Source organism: Gorilla gorilla, chromosome 2, assembly GCF_029281585.2.
Source record: "Gorilla gorilla gorilla isolate KB3781 chromosome 2, NHGRI_mGorGor1-v2.1_pri, whole genome shotgun sequence".
Lineage (NCBI taxonomy): Eukaryota > Metazoa > Chordata > Mammalia > Primates > Hominidae > Gorilla > Gorilla gorilla.
Genome location: NC_086017.1, coordinates 53,238,325 through 53,259,214, shown reverse-complemented (window position 1 = coordinate 53,259,214; position 20,890 = coordinate 53,238,325). Strand labels below are relative to the sequence as shown.

The 20,890-nt window shown below is 42.3% G+C and overlaps 1 protein-coding gene across 6 annotated transcripts in view; it reads right to left on the bottom strand.

Annotated features, from left to right (window-relative positions):
* Window positions 1-9,529: 9,529 nt before the first annotated feature.
* SNRK (SNF related kinase) overlaps window positions 9,530-20,890 on the bottom strand; it is a 64,645-nt gene continuing 53,284 nt past the window's right edge. For all 6 annotated transcript variants that reach the window (XM_055381407.2, XM_004033946.5, XM_055381408.2 and 3 more), the window contains 3 exons: window positions 20,180-20,392; window positions 17,198-17,332; window positions 9,530-13,327 (listed from right to left, as the gene is read on the bottom strand). In XM_055381407.2, the coding sequence (XP_055237382.1) occupies window positions 12,109-13,327; window positions 17,198-17,332; window positions 20,180-20,392 (1,567 nt within the window). In that variant the 3' untranslated portion in view covers window positions 9,530-12,108. The remainder of the gene's footprint in view (window positions 13,328-17,197; window positions 17,333-20,179; window positions 20,393-20,890) is intronic.

Genomic DNA, 20,890 nt, shown 5'->3' with positions numbered 1-20,890 from the left:
CCATCTTCTCACACCTCTCCCCACCCAGCTGGGCAGCCTGAGGAGTGGGCTCCAGGATCAGGTAAACAGTGCATCCCTGGCCAAGACTCTTTTCTGAGCCTCATTGCCCCCTGCAAATGAAATGCAAACAACAGCCTGCCCTGCCCATCCCTTTCTGTGGGGTTCCATCAAAATAACAATTCTGCATTCTCTGGCTTTTAAGCCTCTTGAAGTCTGCCTTTGAGAAGAGGTTCACACACCATGCCTCTTTTGCCCAAAGACTTTTTTTTTTTTTTTTTTTTTTTTTTTTGAGACGGAGTCTCCCTCTGTTGCCCAGGCTGGAGTGCAGTGGCACGATCTCAGCTCACTGCAAGCTCCGCTTCCCGGGTTCGCGCCATTCTCCTGCGTCAGCCTCCTGAGTAGCTGGGACTACAGGTGCCTGCCACCATGCCTGGCTAATTTTTTCTATTTTTTAGTAGAGACAGGGTTTCACCATGTTAGCCAGGATGGTTTTGATCTCCTGACCTCGTGATCCTCCCGCCTCAGCCTCCCAAAGTGCTGGGATTACAGGCGTGAGCCACTGTGCCCAGTCTTTTTTTTTTTTTTTTTAGACGGAGTCTTGCTCTGTTGCCCAGGCTGGAGTGCAGTGGTGCAATCTCGGCTCACTGCAACCTCCGCCTCCTGGGTTCAAGCAATTCTCCTGCCTCAGCCTCCCAAGTAGTTGGCATTACAGGCGCCTGCCACCACACCCAGCTAATTTTTGTATTTTTAGTAGAGACAGGGTTTCACCGTATTAGCCAGGCTGGTCTCGAACCCCTGACCTCAGGTGATCTGCCCGCCTCGACCTCCCAAAGTGCTAGGATTACAGGCGTGAGCCACTATGCCCGGCCCTCCTCTGAGACTTTTCGTGGCACACAAGTCATGAGTCAGTGGACAGGCAATGAGAATTTCGGGTTGAGAGCAGCATGGGTGACCTAGAGAGAGCTGTGGAAGGGAAGGTGTCCAGGCAGAGCCAGGGGCAGGAGCAGTGTAGCTAAGAGGGAAAGAATTCCCATTTCCAAGACCCTCCATTCCATTCTTGAGTGCCCACCTGTGTTCTAACCCCCTCTCTCCTCACACTTCCAGAGAGGCCCCCACAGGACCTACTTCTAGGTTTTTTTAAAATTCCCCTTGGCCTCAGGGTGACCTCTGGCTCACAGGCTGCACAGCCTTTATGAGAATTCTCAGGCTCACCTGCTGGTGTCCCACTCTCTGGCTTCACTCCCCACCTCCACATTTGAGTGGTCCCTGGGCTTCTGTCTCGGGCCTTTGCTGCCTTCTCTGGGCCTAAGCTCTCACCAAAGTCTCCCATTCTCAAGGGTGAGAGCATTTCCTCAATACTTGCAGAGCACAGATCTACAAAGGAATCCCTCGGCCAGGTGCAGAACCCACAGGTGCAAAATGAAAATGCAATGCCCTTTTTCAAACATTATTAAGAATTTTATCTTAGGCTGGGTGCAGTGGCTCACACCTGTAATTCCAGCACTTTCGGAGGCAGAGGCGGGTGGATCACCTGAGGTCAGGAGTTCGATACCAGCCTGGGCAACACAGTGAAACCCCGTCTTTACTAAAAATACAAAAATTAGCCAGGTGTGGTGGTGCACGCCTGTATTCCCAGCTACTCAGGAGACTGAGGTGGGAGAATCACTTGAGCCCAGGAGGTGGAGATTGCAGTGAGCTGAGATCGTGCCACCATACTCCAGCCTGGCAGAGTGAGACTCTGTCACAAAAAAAAAAAAAAAAAAAAATTATTTTTCAACTTTTAAGTTCAGAGGTACATGTGCAGGTTTGTCATATAGGTAAAACTGGTGTCATGGAGGTTTGTTGTACAGATGATTTCATCACCCAGGTAGTAAGCCTAGTATCTATTATTTTTCCTGTCCTCTTCCCTCATCCCACCCTTCACCTTCAGGTAGGCCTCAGTGTCTGTTGTTCCCTTCTATGTGTCCATGTGTTCTCATCATTTAGCTCCCACTTATAAGTGAGAACTTGTGGTATTTGGTTTTCTGTTCCTGTGTTAGTTTGCTAAGGATAACGGCCTCCAGCTCTATGCATATTGCAGCAAAAGACAAGATCTTGTTCTTCTTTATGGCTGTGTAGTATTCCATGTTGTATATGTACCACATTTTCTTTATCCAGTCTATCATTGATGGGCATTTAGGTTGATTCCATATCTTTTCTATTGTGAATAGTGCTACAGTGAACATAAATGTGCGTGTCTCTTTATGGTAGAACGATTTATATTCCTTTGGGTATATATCAAAAGTATATACCCCTTGGTATGTTGATAGTTCTGTTTTTAGCTCTTTGAGGAATTGTACTTTCCACAATGGCTGAAATAATTTACACTTCCACCAACAGTGTATAAGAGTTCCTTTTTCTCCACAACCTCACCAGCATCTGTTTTGACTTTTTAATAATAGCCATTCTGACTGGTGTGAGAATGCTATCTCATTATGGTTTTGATTTGAATTTCTCTAATAATCAGTAATGTTGAGCTTTTCTTCATATGCTTGTTGGCCACATGTATGTCTTCTTTCGAGACGTGTCTGTTCATGTCCTTTGCCCACATTTTAATGAGGCTGCTTTCTTCTTATACATTTAAGTTCCTTATAGATGCTGGATATTAGACCTTTGTCAGATGCATAGTTTGCAAAAATTTTCTCCCATTCTGTAGGTTGTCTGTTTACTCTGTTGACAGTTTCTTCTGCTGTGCAGAAGCTCATTAGTTTAATTAGATCCCATTTGTCCATTTTTGTTTTTGTTGCAATTGCTTTTGGCATTTTTGTCTTGGAATCTTTGCCCATTACTATGTCCAGAATGGTATTGCCTATGTTGTCTTCCAGGGTTTTTATAGTTTTGGGTTTTACATTTAAGTCTCTTACCTGTCTTGAGTTGATTTTTGTATATGATGTAAGGAAGGGGTCCAGTTTCAGTTTGCATATCGCTAACCAGTTACCCCAGTACCATTTATTGAATAGGGGGTCCGTTCCCATTGTTTGTTTTTGTCAGCTTTGTCAAAGATCAGATGGTTGTAGGTGTGCAGACTTATTTCTCGGCTCTCTATTCTGTTCCATTGGTCTGTGTGTCTGTTTTTATACCAGTACCATGCTGTCTTGGTTACTGTGGCCTTGTAATATAGTTTGAAAGCAGGTAGCATGATGCCTCCAGCATTGTTCTTTTTGCTTAGAATTGCCTTGGCTATTCAGGCTCTTTTTTGGTTCCATGAGAATTTCAAAATAGTTTTTTCTAGTTCTATTTAGAAGGTCATTGGTATTTTGATAGGAATAGCATTGAACCTGTAAATTGCATTGGACAGTATGGCCATTTTAATGATATTGATTCTTCCTATCTATGAGCATGAAATGTTTTTCCACTTGTTGGTGTTATCTCAGATTTCTTTGAGCAGTGTTTTGTTTGTTTGTTTGTTTGTTTGTTTCAGAAGGAGTCTCACTCTGTCGCCCAGGCTGGAGTGCAGTGGTGCAATCTCGGCTCACTGCAACCTCTGAGCAGCATTTTGTAGTTTTCATTGTAGAGATCGTTCACCTTCCTGGTCAGCTGTATTCCTAGATATTTTATTCTTTTTGTGGCAATTGTGAATGGGATTGCCTTCCTGATTCGGCTCTTGGCTTGACTATTCTTGATGTATAGGAATGCTAGTGATTTTTTTACATCGATTTTGTTTCCTGAGACTGCCGAAGTTGTTTATCAGCTGAAGGAGCTTTTGGGCTGAGACTATGGGGTTTTCTAGATATAGAATCATGTGTCTGCAAACAGGGATAGTTTGACTTCCTCTCTTCTTATTTGGATGCCCTTTATTTCTTTCTCTTGCCAGGACTTGCCCTGGCCAGGACCTTTAATACTATGTTGAATAGGAGTGGTGAGAGAGGACATCCTTGTCTTGTGCCAGTTTTCAAGGGAAATGCTCCAGCTTTTGTCCATTCAGTATGATGTGGCTATGGGTTGGTCACAGATGGCTCTTATTATTATTATCATTATTTTTTAGATAGAGTCTCACTCTGTTGCCCAGGCTGGAGTGCAGTGGCACAATCTCCACTCACTGCAGCCTCTGCCTCCCAGGTTCAAGCAATTCTTCTGCCTCAGCCTCCCGGGTAGCTGGGACTACAGGCACATGCCACCAAACCCAGCTAATTTTTGTATTTTTAGTAGAGACGGGGTTTCACCATGTTGGCTAGGCTGGTCTTGAACTCCTGACCTCATGATCCGCCAGCCGCGGCCTCCCGAAGTTCTGGGATTACAGGCGTGAGCCACCATGCCCGGCCAGATGACTCTTATTATTTTGAGGTATGTTCCTTCAACACCTAGTTTATTGAGAGAGTTGAACATGAAAGCGTGTTGAATTTTGTTGAAAGCCTTTTCCGCATCTATTGAGATAATCATGTGGTCTCTGTCTTTATTTCTGCTTATGTGATGAGTCACATTTATTGAGTTGCATATGTTGAACCAACCTTGAATTCTGGGGATGAAGCCTACTTGATCATGGTGGATAAGCTTTTGATGTGCTGCTGGATTTGGCTTGCCAGCATTTTGTTGAGGATTTTTGCATCAATGTTCATCAAGGATATTGGCCTGAAGTTTTCTTGAGTCTCTGCTAGGTTTTGGTATCAGGAGGATGCTGGCCTCAAAGAATGAGCTAGGAAGGAGTCCTTCCTCCTCAATTTTTAAGAATAGTTTTAGTAAGAATGGTGCCAGCTCATCTTTGTACATCTGGTAGAATTTGGCTGTGAATCTGTCTGGTCCTGAGCTTTTCGGGGGTGGTAGGCTATTTATTACTGATTCAATTTCAGAGCTCATTATTGGTCTGTTCAGGGATTCAGTTTTTTCCTGGTTCAGTCTCGGGAGGGTGTATGTATTCAGAAATTTATCCATTTCTTCTAGATTTTCTAGTTTGTGTGCATAGAGGTGTTCATAGTATTCTCTGATGGTTATCTGCATTTCAGCGGGGTCAGTGGTAATATCCTCTTTGTTGTTTCTAATTATGTGTATTTGGATCGTCTCTCTTTTGCTCTTTATTAGTCTAGCTAGCAGTCTATTTTATTAATGTTTCCAAAGAAACAATGCCTGGATTCGATCTTTTGAATGGTTTTTTGTGTCTCAATCTCCTTCAGTTCAGCTCTGATTTTGGTTATTTCTTGTCTTCTGGCAGCTTTCTTAATTTCTGCCTAAATTTCATTATTTATCCAAAAGTCATTCAGGAGCAGGTTATTTAATTTCCATGTATAATCATATGGTTTTGAACAATTTTCTTAGTCTTGATTTCTAATTTTATTGCACCATGGTCCAAGAGAGTCATTGGTATGTTTTCACTTCTTTTGCATTTGCTGACGATTGTTTTATGTCCAATTGTGTGATCAATTTTAGAGTATGTACCATGTGGCAATGAATTTTAAAACAACAGCAGAGCATCAAACTTAGTGTGGGACTCTTCTAAGTGTGGTGCCCCCAAATGAGTATAAAGGTCACATACACACATGAAGCCAGCTCTGCCAGCAGGACATTGACTCAGTCTTGTTTCCACCTTCATGCTGGTGTTCCCCTTAGTGACTGTTTCTACCAGTGGCCCCACCCTAACCCCCACTCTTTTCATCTTCTAATCCAGAAACCTTGGAGTCCTTTAAAAGGATAAAGGAATCAAGAAGCAAAATGAATGCTCTCAGCAAAGTCCACTGCTACCTCCTGTGGCTCACACAGGGACCTCCAGAATGATTGGAGCCCTGCTCACACTCTTCAGTTCTCCACTCTTTGCATTCTTCCTCCCTGCTTCGCCCTTCTTCAAATTCCCTGACCCTGATAGCGGTGCTGTGCAGACACACCACCACCTCTGATCCATCAACTTGTGCTAATTTAAATCACCATTTTCTTCTCCAAGGGCATTATGAACTGGCAAGAACCACGATTCATTTTTTTCTCTTCTGACTTGCCAATCTCTTAACACCTTGCTCAGAGTGAGGTGTCCAGCAAGTGCTTAGTCCTGGATTCAGACGTCCTGAAAAATACGACTCTCTCCCTGGTAGTCACAATGTCCTTAGGCCCTAATAGCTCAAAAAGGGCTACATCCTATTTCCCCTTCTCATCTGTCTCTCCCCAGATCCCAGAAGTCTGAGAAACCTCATCCCTGCTGAGCAGCTGTAGGGGGCAGAAGGGCCATGGATTGATAACCACCCAAAGTCTGACATCTCCTGTGTTTGGCCTGTTCAAGGACTAGCAAGGAGGTTATTGCAGCCAGAGCTGAATGAGCAAGTTGAGAGGAGCAGATGTGATAACTGGGGCAGAGGACACACTAGGGCCTTGTGGGCCACCACACAAGGATTAAACTTTTAAATCTGAGATGGAAAGCCATGGAAGGATTTTGAGCAGGGGAGTGACCCACTATTTAGACTGCTGTTTCTGGCCAGGATGGAATTAGAGGAATTTGATTGACCCTCTTGCCTTAAACAACTAGGAAACCAAACAAAATATATGGAGCAATAGTTTCCAGACATTGAGCAACAGACAGCATAGGGCTGTCACCCCGAGAGAAGGGAGGCAAATGAGGTGAGCCCTGAGTTGAATGCCCCAGCTCACTGCCCAAAGGAAGTTGCCAGAACACAGAGAGGGAAAGCCCAAATAGTCTGGTTGAGTTGAGCAGGTAGTTTGAAGTTCAAGATCAATGTGCAGGGCAGAGAGGAGAGAGCTGCACAGATAGTGAGCAAGCTCCAAAAGAAAATCTGTGGTCTTTGGTTGAGTACTGATCAGTACTTATGAGAAAACTACCTGAGGCTTGAGAAAGAACCACTGGAAAGCAGCAGGCTGAACAATGCTCAGAACTTACCCAAGGCTGGTAATAGTTCATGTTCCTACCAGCCGGAGTAGAAAAGCCTCAATAGAGTCCCTAGAGAGGTATTGCCTCAGTAGTGGGCCAAATTAGCCCTAGACTGAAGACTGCTCAGGATCTGCCCTAACAGTTTAAAAGTGAGACATGAAGGATCCAATGATTTTAAATAACTGCAGTCCAAAATGAAATCCAATACTTCTCACACGAATACAAAAAATTCCAGCATTCAACAATGCAAAATTCAGTGTCCAGCATTGCAATAAAAATCAATCAAGAATTTTTATACCCAATGATAATATCTTTCATAAAGGAAAAATAATTTTTCAAAGCAAAAGCTGACAGAATGTAATGCCAGCAGATCTGCATTATATGAAATGTTAAAGAATGTTCTACAGGCAGAAGGAAAACCAAAGTGTGGATCTACACAAAGAAATGAAGAGTGCTGCAAATGACAAATATGTAGCTAAAATACTCCCCCCACCCATGTTTAATCCCTTAAAAACTAGTTAAAACAATATTTATACATATACAAAAATAAAATGTATGACAACAGTAGTATAAAGAACAGGAAGAGGAAAATAGAGGCATACAGTTGTAAGGTTTTTATATTCTACATGAAGTGATATATTAAGATAGACTGTGATATAATAAAATACATGTATTGCAAATCTTATAGCACCCCCTGAAAAACAAGAGTTACAGCCAATAAGCCAATAGCGGAGATAAAATGGAGTAACAAAAGGTGCTCAGTTAAACCAAAACAAGGTAGTAAAAGAGGGAAAAAGAACAGACGAGACAAATAGAAAACTAGGTAGGTTTAAACTCAACCATATTGACAATTACACTAAATGTAATACGTCTAAACCCTCAAAGACAGACATTTGCTGATGGGATAAAAAAACAAGCTCGAACTATATATCTACAAAAAACAAACCTTAAACATAAAGACACAATAGGTTAACAGTAAAGAATGGAAAAAGATATATTCTCACAAGTCAAAAGAAAGCTGGAGTGACTATATCACTATCACACAAAGTAGATTTCAGAACAAATAATTTACCAGGCATAAAGAAGGAACATTTCATGAGGAAAGGGATCAATTCATTGATATGATGTAACAATCTTAAATGCTTATGTACCAAACAACAGAGCTTCAAATTTTCTAAAATAACACTGCTAGAACTAAAAGGAGAAATAGACAAATCCACAACTATAGTTGGAGATTTCAACACTCCTCTCTCAGTAATTGAGACAGAAAATCAGTAAGAATATAGAAAACTTGAACATTATCAACCAACTTGAACGAACTGACTTGTATAGGACACTCCACCAATAGCACTTTCCAAGCACTCACGAAACATTCACCAAGATAGGTCATATGTTGGGCCATAAAACAAGTTTCAGTAATTTCAAAAGATTTAAACTATAGAAAGCATGCACTGATAAAAATAGAATTAAACTAAAAATTATAGAAACCTATGTGGGAAAACCCCAAATATTTGGAAACTAAACACGTTTCAAAACATGCTATGATTTAGCCTTTAAAATGATCTCTCATACTGCTAAGTGGAAAATAATAAATGAGAAAGACAAGGGCAAATGCAGGGAAACCCTTTAAGAGGCATTTACAGTTGAGTGTCATGGACTACAGTGGTAGTGGTGGTGGCAATGAGAAGGAGTCAACTGTGAAAGGCAAGTTAAGATTTGCTCATAAACTGAATGTTGGGATGAAAAAGTGGATGACACCAAGATTTTCAGCTTGAATGAAACTATTGAAGGCTAGGAGTTGATATTTATTAAGATGGGTGCACTAGTAAAAGGATTTGAGGGGAAAGATTAGGGGTTTTGAACTTGTAAAAATTGAGATGCTGTAGACACACAGACACATCCAAGTAGAAAAGTCAAATAGATAGTTGAAATCCAGTGTTCCCAGGGTATGTGGGCTAAATATATTTTGGGCTTCTATCAGCATATAGATACTAGACTAAATGAGATCAGGAGTCACTGCAGATAGAGCAGGGGTCCAGAATTGAACATTGGGACATTCCAAATTTAGAGGTTGGAAGAATGAGGAAGGACCAGTGGACCTGAAGAGCAGGAAGGCAGAAGTGAGATACCGAAAGATGGGAAGTTCATAAGGAAGAAAGTGAGCAATTCATCAAATTCTAACATGGGATTGAAAATTGATCACAGGAAGTGGTTGCATGAGGCTGGAGTAAAGGGAGTTGCGGACAAGGTAAAGTATGCCAAAGGGCACAAGATTTCTTTGGGGCGGGGGTTGTAAAAGTCAATTATGGTAATGGTTGTGAGAACTGAGTAAGAGTAGCTGACCTTGGAATCACAGTAACAGGAGGAAGGGCAGAGCATGTGAATGTGTATGAAGGAAGGGAGGAAGGCAGAGGTGGGAACTTGTGGCAGTTCTCATTGCTTCCCTTTATTCAATTAGGCAGCACGGTGACCAGCAGTGAGGAAAGGAGATGAAATAGAGAAATAAAGTATACTTAATGGGCACCCTGGCCCCACCTCTGATTTGCAGCCATGAGTTTAAACAATAATGACTGTACTTTTTCAGCCACATCTGGTGGTGCAGGCACAGGGCATGGAGAAGGCTGGGTCTAACTGAAGTGGGATCACACAAAGCTGCACTCATGAGAAGCAATACAACACAGGACACGGTTTATATTGCTGAACACCAATATGTCACTTTATTATTTGGATTTTTTCCCATTTGTCACATACCTGTCAATGTTTACACAATGAGGGAAATCAACCAGCATTGGAAGCAACTGACCAAATCAGTTGATAATTCTGTACCCTCTTAACACACATCAATTTTCACTTGGTAGGGATTATCTTTAATTCGGTCTCACAGCTATTCTTAAAATTGGTGTCAAGATTGTCACATCTTTAAATACAGATAGAATTGCCAGAAGTACATAATTATATATATACACACATACAGAAAAATACAAGACTGTTTTTCCACAATATTTAATTTATACACTACTGTAACTATATGCAACTTTTGAAGACAGGTTAAGGGGTACAAGTAACTGTTTAGAGCAAGTAAGTAGTTTGGTCCAATATTATCTTAATGTAATGGTTTTTCGTTCCCTCCCTTTTATGTGACGACATACTATGACATACAAAACATGCACAATCATTCACTTATAAACAAAGGAGTAAGACACCACTCAGACTGACATTTGTATATCCCAAGGGTCAACCACACAACTAATAAGGCTATAATACAGCTATGCAGCATAAATGGTCAACACTGCTGATCCTAAAGTGAGCACCATATATACATCTGAATATAAAAAACCATTGAAACCAAACACATATGGGTTAGTTAAAAGGTGCCATTCCAAGGCTATACATAATCACAGGAAAAAGTATTTACACTGCTTGGAAAACAGCTGCAACAAAGAGTTTATTGCCAATGCCCTTTATAAACTTCTCTCCTATGTTTAATACAGATGTTACGCTCACTATCTATGTGAACCACACATCTTATTTCTGGCCCTTTATAAGATCCCTGCTCAAGAATTTCAAGCAAATATGTTCTATGGCTTCACCCACACATCTATTCTCATAGCTTTCAAATTACAAATGTCACAATGAACTAGAGCTGTAGCTTAAAACATATCTAGCCTAGGTCTAGAAAGTAAAATAAGTATTTTAAGTATCATTTTTACTTAGTTTAGTAAGTATACTGTGAAATTCAGAGTTCTGAGTAAAATATATTTATCCTAAAGTAGCAGAGTCAGTGTGTACTTGAAGAAACAGTGACCACAGCAATGCAGTTCTTTGGTGATGTGCCCACTCTCTGAATTACAGGACCAGATGCGTCTCAGTCCGTCACCTCAGAGACATGACTCGGGGCTGAAGAGTGGGGAAGGGCCCTGGGTCCCAGCCACATGCTATCACCAATGTTGCTAAGCACTGCTTTTAAGACTCCCAGGGCACTGCATGAAAAAACAGCAACTGGCCCCTTCCATAATCAGCAATTTGCAATATACAGTGTCCTACAAGATAGAATGCCACAACAGATGATGATTATCTGGTCAAAAACAGTCTTTGTACAGGAATAGGTTAAAGCAAGAGTTCTTTGATTATTGTTTTGGCAGAAAAAGGCAAAGTGAAAATTCCAGAAAAAAGTTACGAAGCAGGCTTTGTGCATTTTTGTTTGCTGTACGTGTGAATTTTACCCTTTTATGTATATTTTTTCATCAGCCAATTTCAAAGCTAGCTGAGCCAAAGGATATAACTGAATGAAAATAACAAAAGAGATAATCTAATTACCAAATTCCTAAAAACCAAATCCCAGTAGGTTTTAATTCATGGGGTTTTGACTTTGCCAACATTTGTGTGCACCTTCTGTACTAGGCCCTATAGTTCTTCTATCTACATGGAAATCCTGCAGTGTGCCCTACAGGAACGAATTTACACAGAGCATCTTTTTGTTCTGTTAGACAGACATACACTCTCTAAGTAGAGTTAAGACATCATCACTTCATCACATTACAAAATAAGATTGTCTGCTTGTAATTTATCACTACAGGGGAAGCTGCCTTATAAATCTAAGTACTTTATCTCACCTATTACAAAAACAAGGAAATCTTTTTCAGTTAAATTTTCAGAGCCCAAACTTTGTTTTTACACTATAGCTTAAGACAAACAGGTGTGGGTATGTTCAACTGTGGTTTAAGGTTCTCAGTGCAGACACTCACTGTCCTCTGCTCTGCACGGGCCATGGACGGCTGGGCGGCACAAGGTCGCTAGCTGGCTCCAGGCCTGTGGGCATCACAACGTTATTGCTTTGGTTCTGTCTCAGACACCAGAGAGTGTGTCTCAGAGCCCAGAGTTTCCACATCACAGAAGGTCAGGACAGGAATTCAGATTTTTCACAAAGAAAAGCATTTTTTCTCTCTCTAGGTTAAGTGCAGAACATCAAATTTCTAAGTGCTCCATTTATAAGAGGTTCCAGATATACATCTTGATTTAATCCTGATCATCCACATTAAAATTATGAATGTAAAAATTACATAATAGGCTTTTCGGCTGGGAAAGAAAAGTGTCTAGCAGCATGCACAAAGACCATGCATTGTCACATCATCAGGCGAACAAATGGAAAGGTAATAAATAATTGCTCCTAACGCCCACTTTAAAATAGTAAAACCAAATGGAACAGTGAAGTGAGCCGGTCTTCACTGCTCTGAGCAGGAAGCGTGCTAGCGGCCAGATGGGGCCAGTCAGATGACATGGCAACAGCTGGCTGGGCTGGATGCGCACAGCAGCCCCTCCTTAGGGTTCCGCTGGATGTTCACAGAGATGGTCTTTTCGCACAGAGGTAGCTGCAGCACGTTATTTTTCAGGTTCTTGCTCTTTATCCGTTCCAATTCAGTGGTGGTATCTGCCATGTGGTCAGAGAAAAACTTTATGCCGCCCACTGCAGGGGCCTGCCCTGCATTCCCTGTGGAGCTAATGCACATTTTCCACGTAGATTTCTCTTGGACTTTCACACTGGAAAATGACAAGCCATTCTGTGGATCAATAATGTACTTGGTGCTCCCATGAAGCTGGGAGCCGAGGCAGAGGCTCATGAGTTTGAGGCTCTCAACAAGCTCCCCAGCACTGCGAGAGGCCAGCTGCATGGAGTTGCTGGGGCCAGCACAGCGGCGTGTGGTACCCGATGTATTGGTGGGGTTGCCACCCGAGCCGCTGGAGGGGCTGCCCCCACCAGCATTGTTCTCGCTGGGGCTGGCCTTGTCCACCCCTCCACTGGCATTGCTCGGCTTGCTCTGGCCCCCGCCATCCCCCTCACTGCCAGGGGGCCCCTCGCTGCTATCCCGTCGGTGCCAGGAGTAGGTGAACCCGCTGTCTTTATCGAGCCGCCGCCGGCTTTCAGAATCATCATCACTGGTCTCCGAACTACTGCAGCTGGAGCCCCGGCCCTGACTTTTCCTCCGGTGGTAGCGTTTGTGAACTGTACCTGGAGAAGCTATATTCATCTTTAACCTGCTCAACTTGGGAGGCAGATTCTCATCCATGTCAAACTCATCATCAGATTCCCCTTCCTCAAAGATCTGGTTGAGGACGGGCGCACTCTTCCTGGATGTCAGGCGGTTGGTTACAGATGGCTTCCGGCGCAAAACCACTTGTGTTGAGAGGGACATGGGTTTCTTCTCCTCCTCATCTTCCTCTTCATCTTCTTCCACCCTGAACAGACACTTCCGCCCACTGGCTGTGGGTTTTAAGCTTGCAGGTGGCACCGTAGAGAGTGCTGGTCCAGCCAACTCAGGGAGGTCATCTTTCTTAGCTGAGTCACACAGGCCTTTGCTCCTGTGGCCATTGAGGACACTGTCAGCAGCCCGAGCAGGAGACTGAGGGACAGTCGTGTGGGACAAAGGAGTGGCCGTGAGGTCATCCTCAAGGTCCTGGGGTACATCAATTTTGGTTGGCCATGACTGCCTATGTAACAGACAGATTGGGGGGAAAAAAGCCATATAATCATTATGCAGATGATAGTAAAGTACATCACATTGAACTTACTGGGACAAAATCTACAGGCTTAAAGAAAAAAGCAGCAGCCTTGCAAACCCATTCAACATCCTGTAAACATCAGCAAGGCCACCAGAAGGGCAAATGTGGTTTTGAAACATGGTTCAGTTTGTGGCTTACTGGCCAAGTGAAAACCTCATCACAGGTGTCAGAAAAGAAAATAGGGCAAAGAGCTACTCCATCTTTTCTATACAAAAGCTTTATACTACAAGATAAACATTTTTTAAAAGCCCATGGAGGTTATTGGCAAAGCAAAACCTGAACACCACGTCTTGTTTCTTTGGTTCTTAGATCACATAAAGGTATATTACTACAAATAAAATTCACCTGAAATTTCCAGGGCTCCTGATTTTACCATGGGGTAAGAACTTGGTGTTTATAAAATGAAATGGAAACAGTTTAATGGATCTGAATTTAAAAAAAGTTATAACACGTATACATCATACAAAAACACATAAAAATCTCTTCTTCTCCAATTAAAAAAACTCACTAAGTTAAATATAAATATCTGGCTTTTGAGACAGGGTCTCACTCTTGTTATTCAGGCTGGAGTGCAAGGGCATGAATGCAGCTCACTACAGCCTTGACCCCTTTGGGATATCAAGCAATCCTCCCACTTCAGCCTCTCAAATAGCTGGGACTATAGGCGCACACCACCGTGCCAGCCTTAAATAAGTGTATCTTTAAATGCCCATACAAGAGTAGTGAATAACAAAATTCACCATTATTTAAACTTTCATTTTATCTCCCAACCTGGAGCTGGAGTTGCCAAAGTAACAAGAATACTGCTTGGTACCCAAAGAAGATGAATTTTTTAAATGAGGCTCTCTAGCTGCTATTCTGAATAAACATCTCTGAATTGTCAACTATCCTCTCTCCCCAGGGGGGATAGTCATATAGTTATAATAATAAAGCAGGAACAAAATTTTACCAGTGGCCACTGTATGTGGAATATCTACTAGACTTGCTATGTGCAAGTTTTCTTTTGTTTTGCACAGGTTCCCCTTTAATAAAATAAACCTGTCGTTAAAAAAAAATTTAAATTTGAAGCTAAGAAGCAGTATTCTCTGAAGTGGTCATAACCGAACAATGTCTAATACTGTGTGGCCACGTCCTGCTTATGGGTTAACTTCTTGGTTTTCCATTCCAGAACTATCTGGGTGCAGCCTATGAGATGCCTACCCTGCTATCTGGCTCCTCCCTAGAGAGTTCCAACAGTGCTCTCCTCGGCTCTACAGGGCAGGCTGGAGGAAGAGTCTCCGGAGTCTGCAGACAGGCCCCGGACACAGTCAGTCATAAGAGTTCTCAATTAGAAATAATTCTAAATGCCTAGGCCCTTCTCTCAGACCTCATGTTCTTCCATACGAATGTACTGGGGCACCCTTCAATTATTCATATTTTTAACAAAGTTAATGCTACTATATCTGAAACAGAATCTGTTCTAGAATTTAAGAAACCTTAAGCTACTTGATTTGACAACTCCCAATACCACACCACCTCACTGCTGCAGGATCCTATCTGTACCAACACCACTCCTTTCAGCTAAGCCACATCTTATACCTACATTCTTGAGATGGCATCTGGGACTTCATTCTCTAGTGGAGTCCCTGTGTTCTCCCTCAATTCCAGGTCTAGGACCCTGCCCCTGGACTCCAGAACCTGCAGACCAAATCCCTGTTTCTTTCTGCCTACCAAACTGCTTGTGAAGACACCCAGCCCGGCTAGGAGACTGGATATCAGTCTCCTGTTAACCACCCATCTCAACCGGCCTGTCACAAATTCTTCCAGACTACCCACTGGCCACAGAGCATATATCTGTTCTCTGTGGCTATGGCTCTCACTGGCCTGACCCTTCTTCCTCCATCCCTGCCTAGCTAGTTGCCATTTTAAATACAGTCTTCTGACTCAGTCCAGGTTTCTACCTCCTAGGTCATTCTGACCACAAGGCATACCCAGCAATGGAACCAAGGGAGGTCCAGGGTCTTGTCAATAACATTACAGTGACAACAAAGAGAAGGCAAGTCAGGAGACACTGCCACTGCCAGTGGGCCCTGTGCCATAGAAAAAAAGGTGCTCATAACTTCTCCACTTCAGAGTCTCCATGACAGCAAAAGGAAAACAGTTCAGAAAGCTCTGGTATTTTTAAATTTTTTTTATTTTTAATTTTCATAGAGACAGGGTCTATGTTGCCCAGGCTAGTCATGAACTCCTGGGCTCAAAGGATCTTCCCACCTTGGCCTCCCAAAGGGTTGAACCACTGTGCCTGGCCTACTATTTCTTTATAGCTAATGTTGGTCTCACATATACAATCAGCTTTAGACTGAGTTCTGGTATGTTTCACTGAATAGAAGAGAGTTCAAATCTAAATATTCTCTTCCAGAAGCCTGGTGGTAGCTCCAGTCTCGGTGCACCTGGCGAGTAGTGATGATCTGCCTTGGGGTTACTCTTTCTTGCCAGGGAGCTCAGGTCAGGACTAGGTTGACCGTAACCTCTGAGCATCAGTCTCTGGTTTATCTCATCCCCAAGAATCTCCTCACTCCCTGGGTTCAGTCCTCTTCTAAGCAGACACTAGACAGTGTGCCTAGTTTTTATTACAGAGGAATGCATCCAAGATATGAATAAAGTTACTAAATTCATGTTCTAGTTAAACTAGACTTCTAAATCTTTACTGTTTGGCAAGCTGGGAATGTTTTCCTCCCCCTACTCTGCCACTCCACCCAAGCAACAAAGTTCACATGGCGAGCCAACTGCAAGTAACTTAAAATCGAAATGGCTTTCTTAATCTTTTACAATCATAATATTATTATTCACAATAATATTCACACACATATATTCATAAATATTTGGAGGTACACACAGATTTACTCAGAATCAGCAGCACTCTTCTGTTTTTGAACTACAGTTCCATGGGTTACTTTATCTGAGTGCATAAACTCGAAATAAATTCCATGATGATAAGGAAAAAAGTAAGCCCTTTCCATGCTTTGATTTTAAGTGGAAAGTTACTCTGGCAGAAGAAAAAGCAAAGTGGGAAGGCTGGGGGAGAGGAGGAGGAGGAGAGAGGGGGTTAGAAAAGGCTTGGGGAGCAGCATGTTCATGACTTTATTGAAGACAATGGTGGTAAAATATTCCCAGCAGTGATGGCAAACACACAAAGCCCTAGTTCTAAGTGCTTTACATATATTAATTCATCATTCCTCTCCACAACCCCACGAGGTAAATAGCATTGTTACTTTTGTTTTACAGAGCGGGTAGCTAAGTCATAGAGAGGTTAAGCAACCTCCCAAGGTCAAGCAGCTAAGAAATCAACTAGCTAATGTGACTCTCCAGTCCTGGAAATCCTGAGAGAACACTGTGGCATAGCAATACTCTATTTAATTTTAAAAATTACTTCAAATAACTGAGGGAAAATTCAGCCTTGTTCCTAGAATGAAAAACTAAAGAAAATAACAGATTAATACATGTTGGATTTGGAAGAATTTAATGAAAATAACTAGCAAGACACTCTGCCTTGAGGCTGCTTCTCCAAACATGTTTTCCTGACCATGCCAACAGACACAGCCCCGGTCCCCACTGAGCCCAGGAGGGGACGGCATCCCTGGTGACGAGGGAACCCAGACCCTCACGTACACGTGAAGAGCCCGTGTGTGGCCTCTCCAATGAGGCCGTCATCACTGTTTGTACTCTCTTGCCCCAAAGAGTTAGGAAGCATTAAAAAAAAAAAAGTTCGCTATTTCAAAACGTTAAACTTACTAAAATCAGTGAAGATTTTTTTCTCACCTAAACTGGGCCTTGATATTGCTCGGGCTTGCAGATCTGGTCTGTATTTCTTTCTCTTGCTTTTCTCTCAGGATCCTTTCAGCCAGCAGGAAGTATGTGGCTGTGATATGGTTATACCTGTTGGTTTCCAGGGCTCTGAGGAAAACAAGGTGAGAGCAAACGTCAGCCATATCGGGAGGTTTTTTACAAGAAGCAGAATTGATTTTTAAAAGTACAAGCAAGTTAAATTCAATGGCTGGAATCTTTAAAATTATGCAAAAAATGCAAACCAGAAAAAAACCAAACTAGTAGTTATTTAGGTCACTCAAAGTTCTAAAAACAACTGCATAAAAATGTTCATATTTTTATGAAGATTTTTCGTAAATGAGAGAAAAATCCAAAATGCCAACAGCAGCTGAGTTAGACGTCAGTTTTAGACACATAAGATAATGAGTGCACGCATTATTCAAAATTTGAATTTGTGTGTACAGTGTTTGTATTTGTTCAGGTGGCTTACTTGCTTCCACTAGAAGTACATGAAGACGAAGTCTGTGTTACATGAATGTGCACTGAAGTACTAATATCAGTCAGAAAACTTAGCAAATGTTTTTATTTTCATACTCCCTCTGCATTTACTGGCAATTTAGGCACTACAGAATTATTAAAGAAATTGAAAGCATGTCACCATCAATCGCTTTGAATAAAATCAATGTAGTCATTCATCCATTTAAAAAGTAATGTTCACCGAGTACCTAGTCTGGCTAGACACGGTGCTGGGACACAAGGCCCACCAAGGCCCACAGCCCTGCCCACTCTCTTGTAGCTGACCTGTCACAAGACATATATACTAGGAGCGTGCTTTGGCGGATTCCACAAGGCCAGGAAATACGTAACGACGTTTTCAGAAACTTTCTGTAGTTACTGAAAATACGCACACAATGAACACTTAGGAAAGAAGCAAGAGACACCATTTTTCAAAATGTACACTGGGGTCACAACTAATGGGGGCAGGGCAGGCTGAGGCATGAGATTCCAAAGGAGGTGTCCGAGGTGAAATTCAAGGGTAGAATGACTTATTAGTTTCTTCAGCAAAGTACTAAATACAGGAGTTGGCTTGGGTTTGGAAAAGTATTGTGAGAGAAAGGTGTGTGTTGGAACTCAGGAGTCACCCTCAGAACAAGCAGCTTCTCATGATGTGAGCAGCAAGCACGGAGTGAGGCTAGCTGAGAGGACAGCAAGACGCTCACCCAGCTATTGGGAAACCAACAAACTGGCAAACTGGAGTCACCTGAACCATTTAAATTGCACTACCTTTTGGATTTATAATTGAATTTATATTAAGTAGTTCTAGATGACACTACTACATGTATATATGTATTTATTTAAGCTAAGAACGTAAGGCCAATTCAGAGAGATACAAACAGCCTTTTACCCACTCAAAAGTGAAAAATCATTTTCTACACATTCCAAAAGTCAGTGTCTGTAGCAGAAACAGCAAGTGCCCCGTCTCCGCCACATGTTTAGGTCATTTAAGTAGCTGTGAGTCAATACTGTAAAGAACCATAATACATTTGGAAACTTATAGAAAATTGTGCTTAAACCAAAATTAAGAACCTGGGTTTATTTTTATAAACCTTTATTTCCAGTAATGTAAAACACTCTAAAGTGTCCTTTATACAGACACTGCCCTTCTCAGGGATCAGAGCCTCCCAGTGGGCATGTGTGTGGCACGAAGACACACGGCAGGGGTCTGCAGGTCCAGCCAACAGGCTTCTCTTCCCCAAAGTCAGGGAACTGGATCAAATCCTGAAAGGGCTCTCCTGATGGGAGCCCCTTTTTTGCCTCCTAGAGCATACTCTCTTTCGAACATACCCAACTGTTTCATTCAACACATTAAATAACTTCTGACCTTTAATTTGTGGAAATATTCCTTGTTTTTACAGTCAGGACCTCTTATAGAAATTAATCATTATCAGAACAAAGCAAATGCCTCTTTCCTCTGTATTATCTTTGATTCCAAACTGTTTATTAAAATCTGACTTTGGGGCTGGGCACAGTGGCTCACGCCTGTAATCCCAGCACTTTGGGAGGCCAAGGCGGGCGGATCACGAGGTCAGGAGATCGAGACCACCCTGGCTAACACAGTGAAACTCCGTCTCTACTAAAAAATAGAAAAAATTAGCCGGGCATGGTTGCAGGCACCTGTAGTCCCAGCTACTTGGGAGGCTGAGGCAGGAGAATGGCGTGAACCCGGGAGGCGGAGCTTGCAGTGAGCCAAGATCGTGCCACTGCACTCCAGCCTGGGTGACAGAGCGAGACTCCATCTCAAAAAAAAAAAAAAAAAACAAAAACAAAAAAACAACTGGCTTTGGTTTTAAAGGATGAAATTAACAACTTGTATAACTTGCAGGCTCCAGGTGGCTGCAGCAGGGGCTCTCAAGGGCCAGATAATAAATATTTCAGGCTTTGTAGGCCAAGTGGTCTCTCCCACAACCACTCTGCCATTGTAGCACAGTGCAACCACTGACAATACTTAAATGAATGGGCATGGCTGTGGCCCAATAAAACTTCACTTATAAAAATGTGTGGCCGGCAGCATTTACCAACTCCTGATTTAGAGGACTCTAGGCAGGTGGTACTGTTCTCCCTACTCACTGTGGGGACTGGAAGGAGACAGAGGAATGAGAATAGTGCCACAGATACGGTACATACTGGGATACAAAACAAGCTGTTTCATTCCACCCCTGTAGAAAGAGAAAAAGGCCACAGCACTCACTGAAACCACCCAGCAATGGCTTACTTGTTCACTAGCATAAAAACCAAAACACCAAAAAAAACCTGTGTCAGGCCCTGGGCCAAGAACTTTAGAGATAAATGACACAACTCTTGCCAACTGGGAACTCTTATCTATTACACAGGTGTCCAAAGGCTGTGTTAAGTAGAGAGAGCCCATTCCAAGAATCCTAAACCTGTGGCCCTCTGTACTGACAGGCATTGACGTACTCTACAATGGCGTCTCGATCCGCTATGTCCCCAAGCACCATGCGCTGAATGATGCTGTTGTGCTCCTCTTCCGAAAGATTTTTGTATGACACAAGGGGAATGTTATACTTTGTGGCTGGTGAAGGGTCCACTCCCTGAAGCCAAGGATGATTTTCAATCTCTTCTAAAGAAGCCCTTCTCTTGGGATCTCTCTGTAGCATCCGTGTGATTAGGCTGGAAAGGAAGGTAAGTCCACTGTTAAAGCAAACTGCTTGCAAGGATCAGTAATGATGGATCATTTTATTAACAAAAATGATTTCCTATACCATCAATTAAATTAGGTGCACTAGTGGTGGCAGTGGGGCAGATAGGAATAATAAAAATTTAGTGCCACTGCAGTCATAAAATAAAAAATCACAACCTCCAGGTATACTGATAAGCCAAATGCACAAATAAGAGCTCCCTATCATCTAGAATTAACTATAGGTATCAACATCTGTTCTTGAATTAACTGCTGGCTTAGTGACATACCAGAATTAAATTCAAGGATCAGCAATGACATACAGAATAAAGTATACAAGCCCACTTCTGTTTCAGAAAAAAATGAATGATGCTTCTGATGAAAACAACTAAAATACCATGTAACATATATATATATATTTTTTTTGGAAATGGAGTCTCACTCCGTTGCCAAGCTGGAGTGCAGTGGTGCAACCTTGGCTCACTGCAACC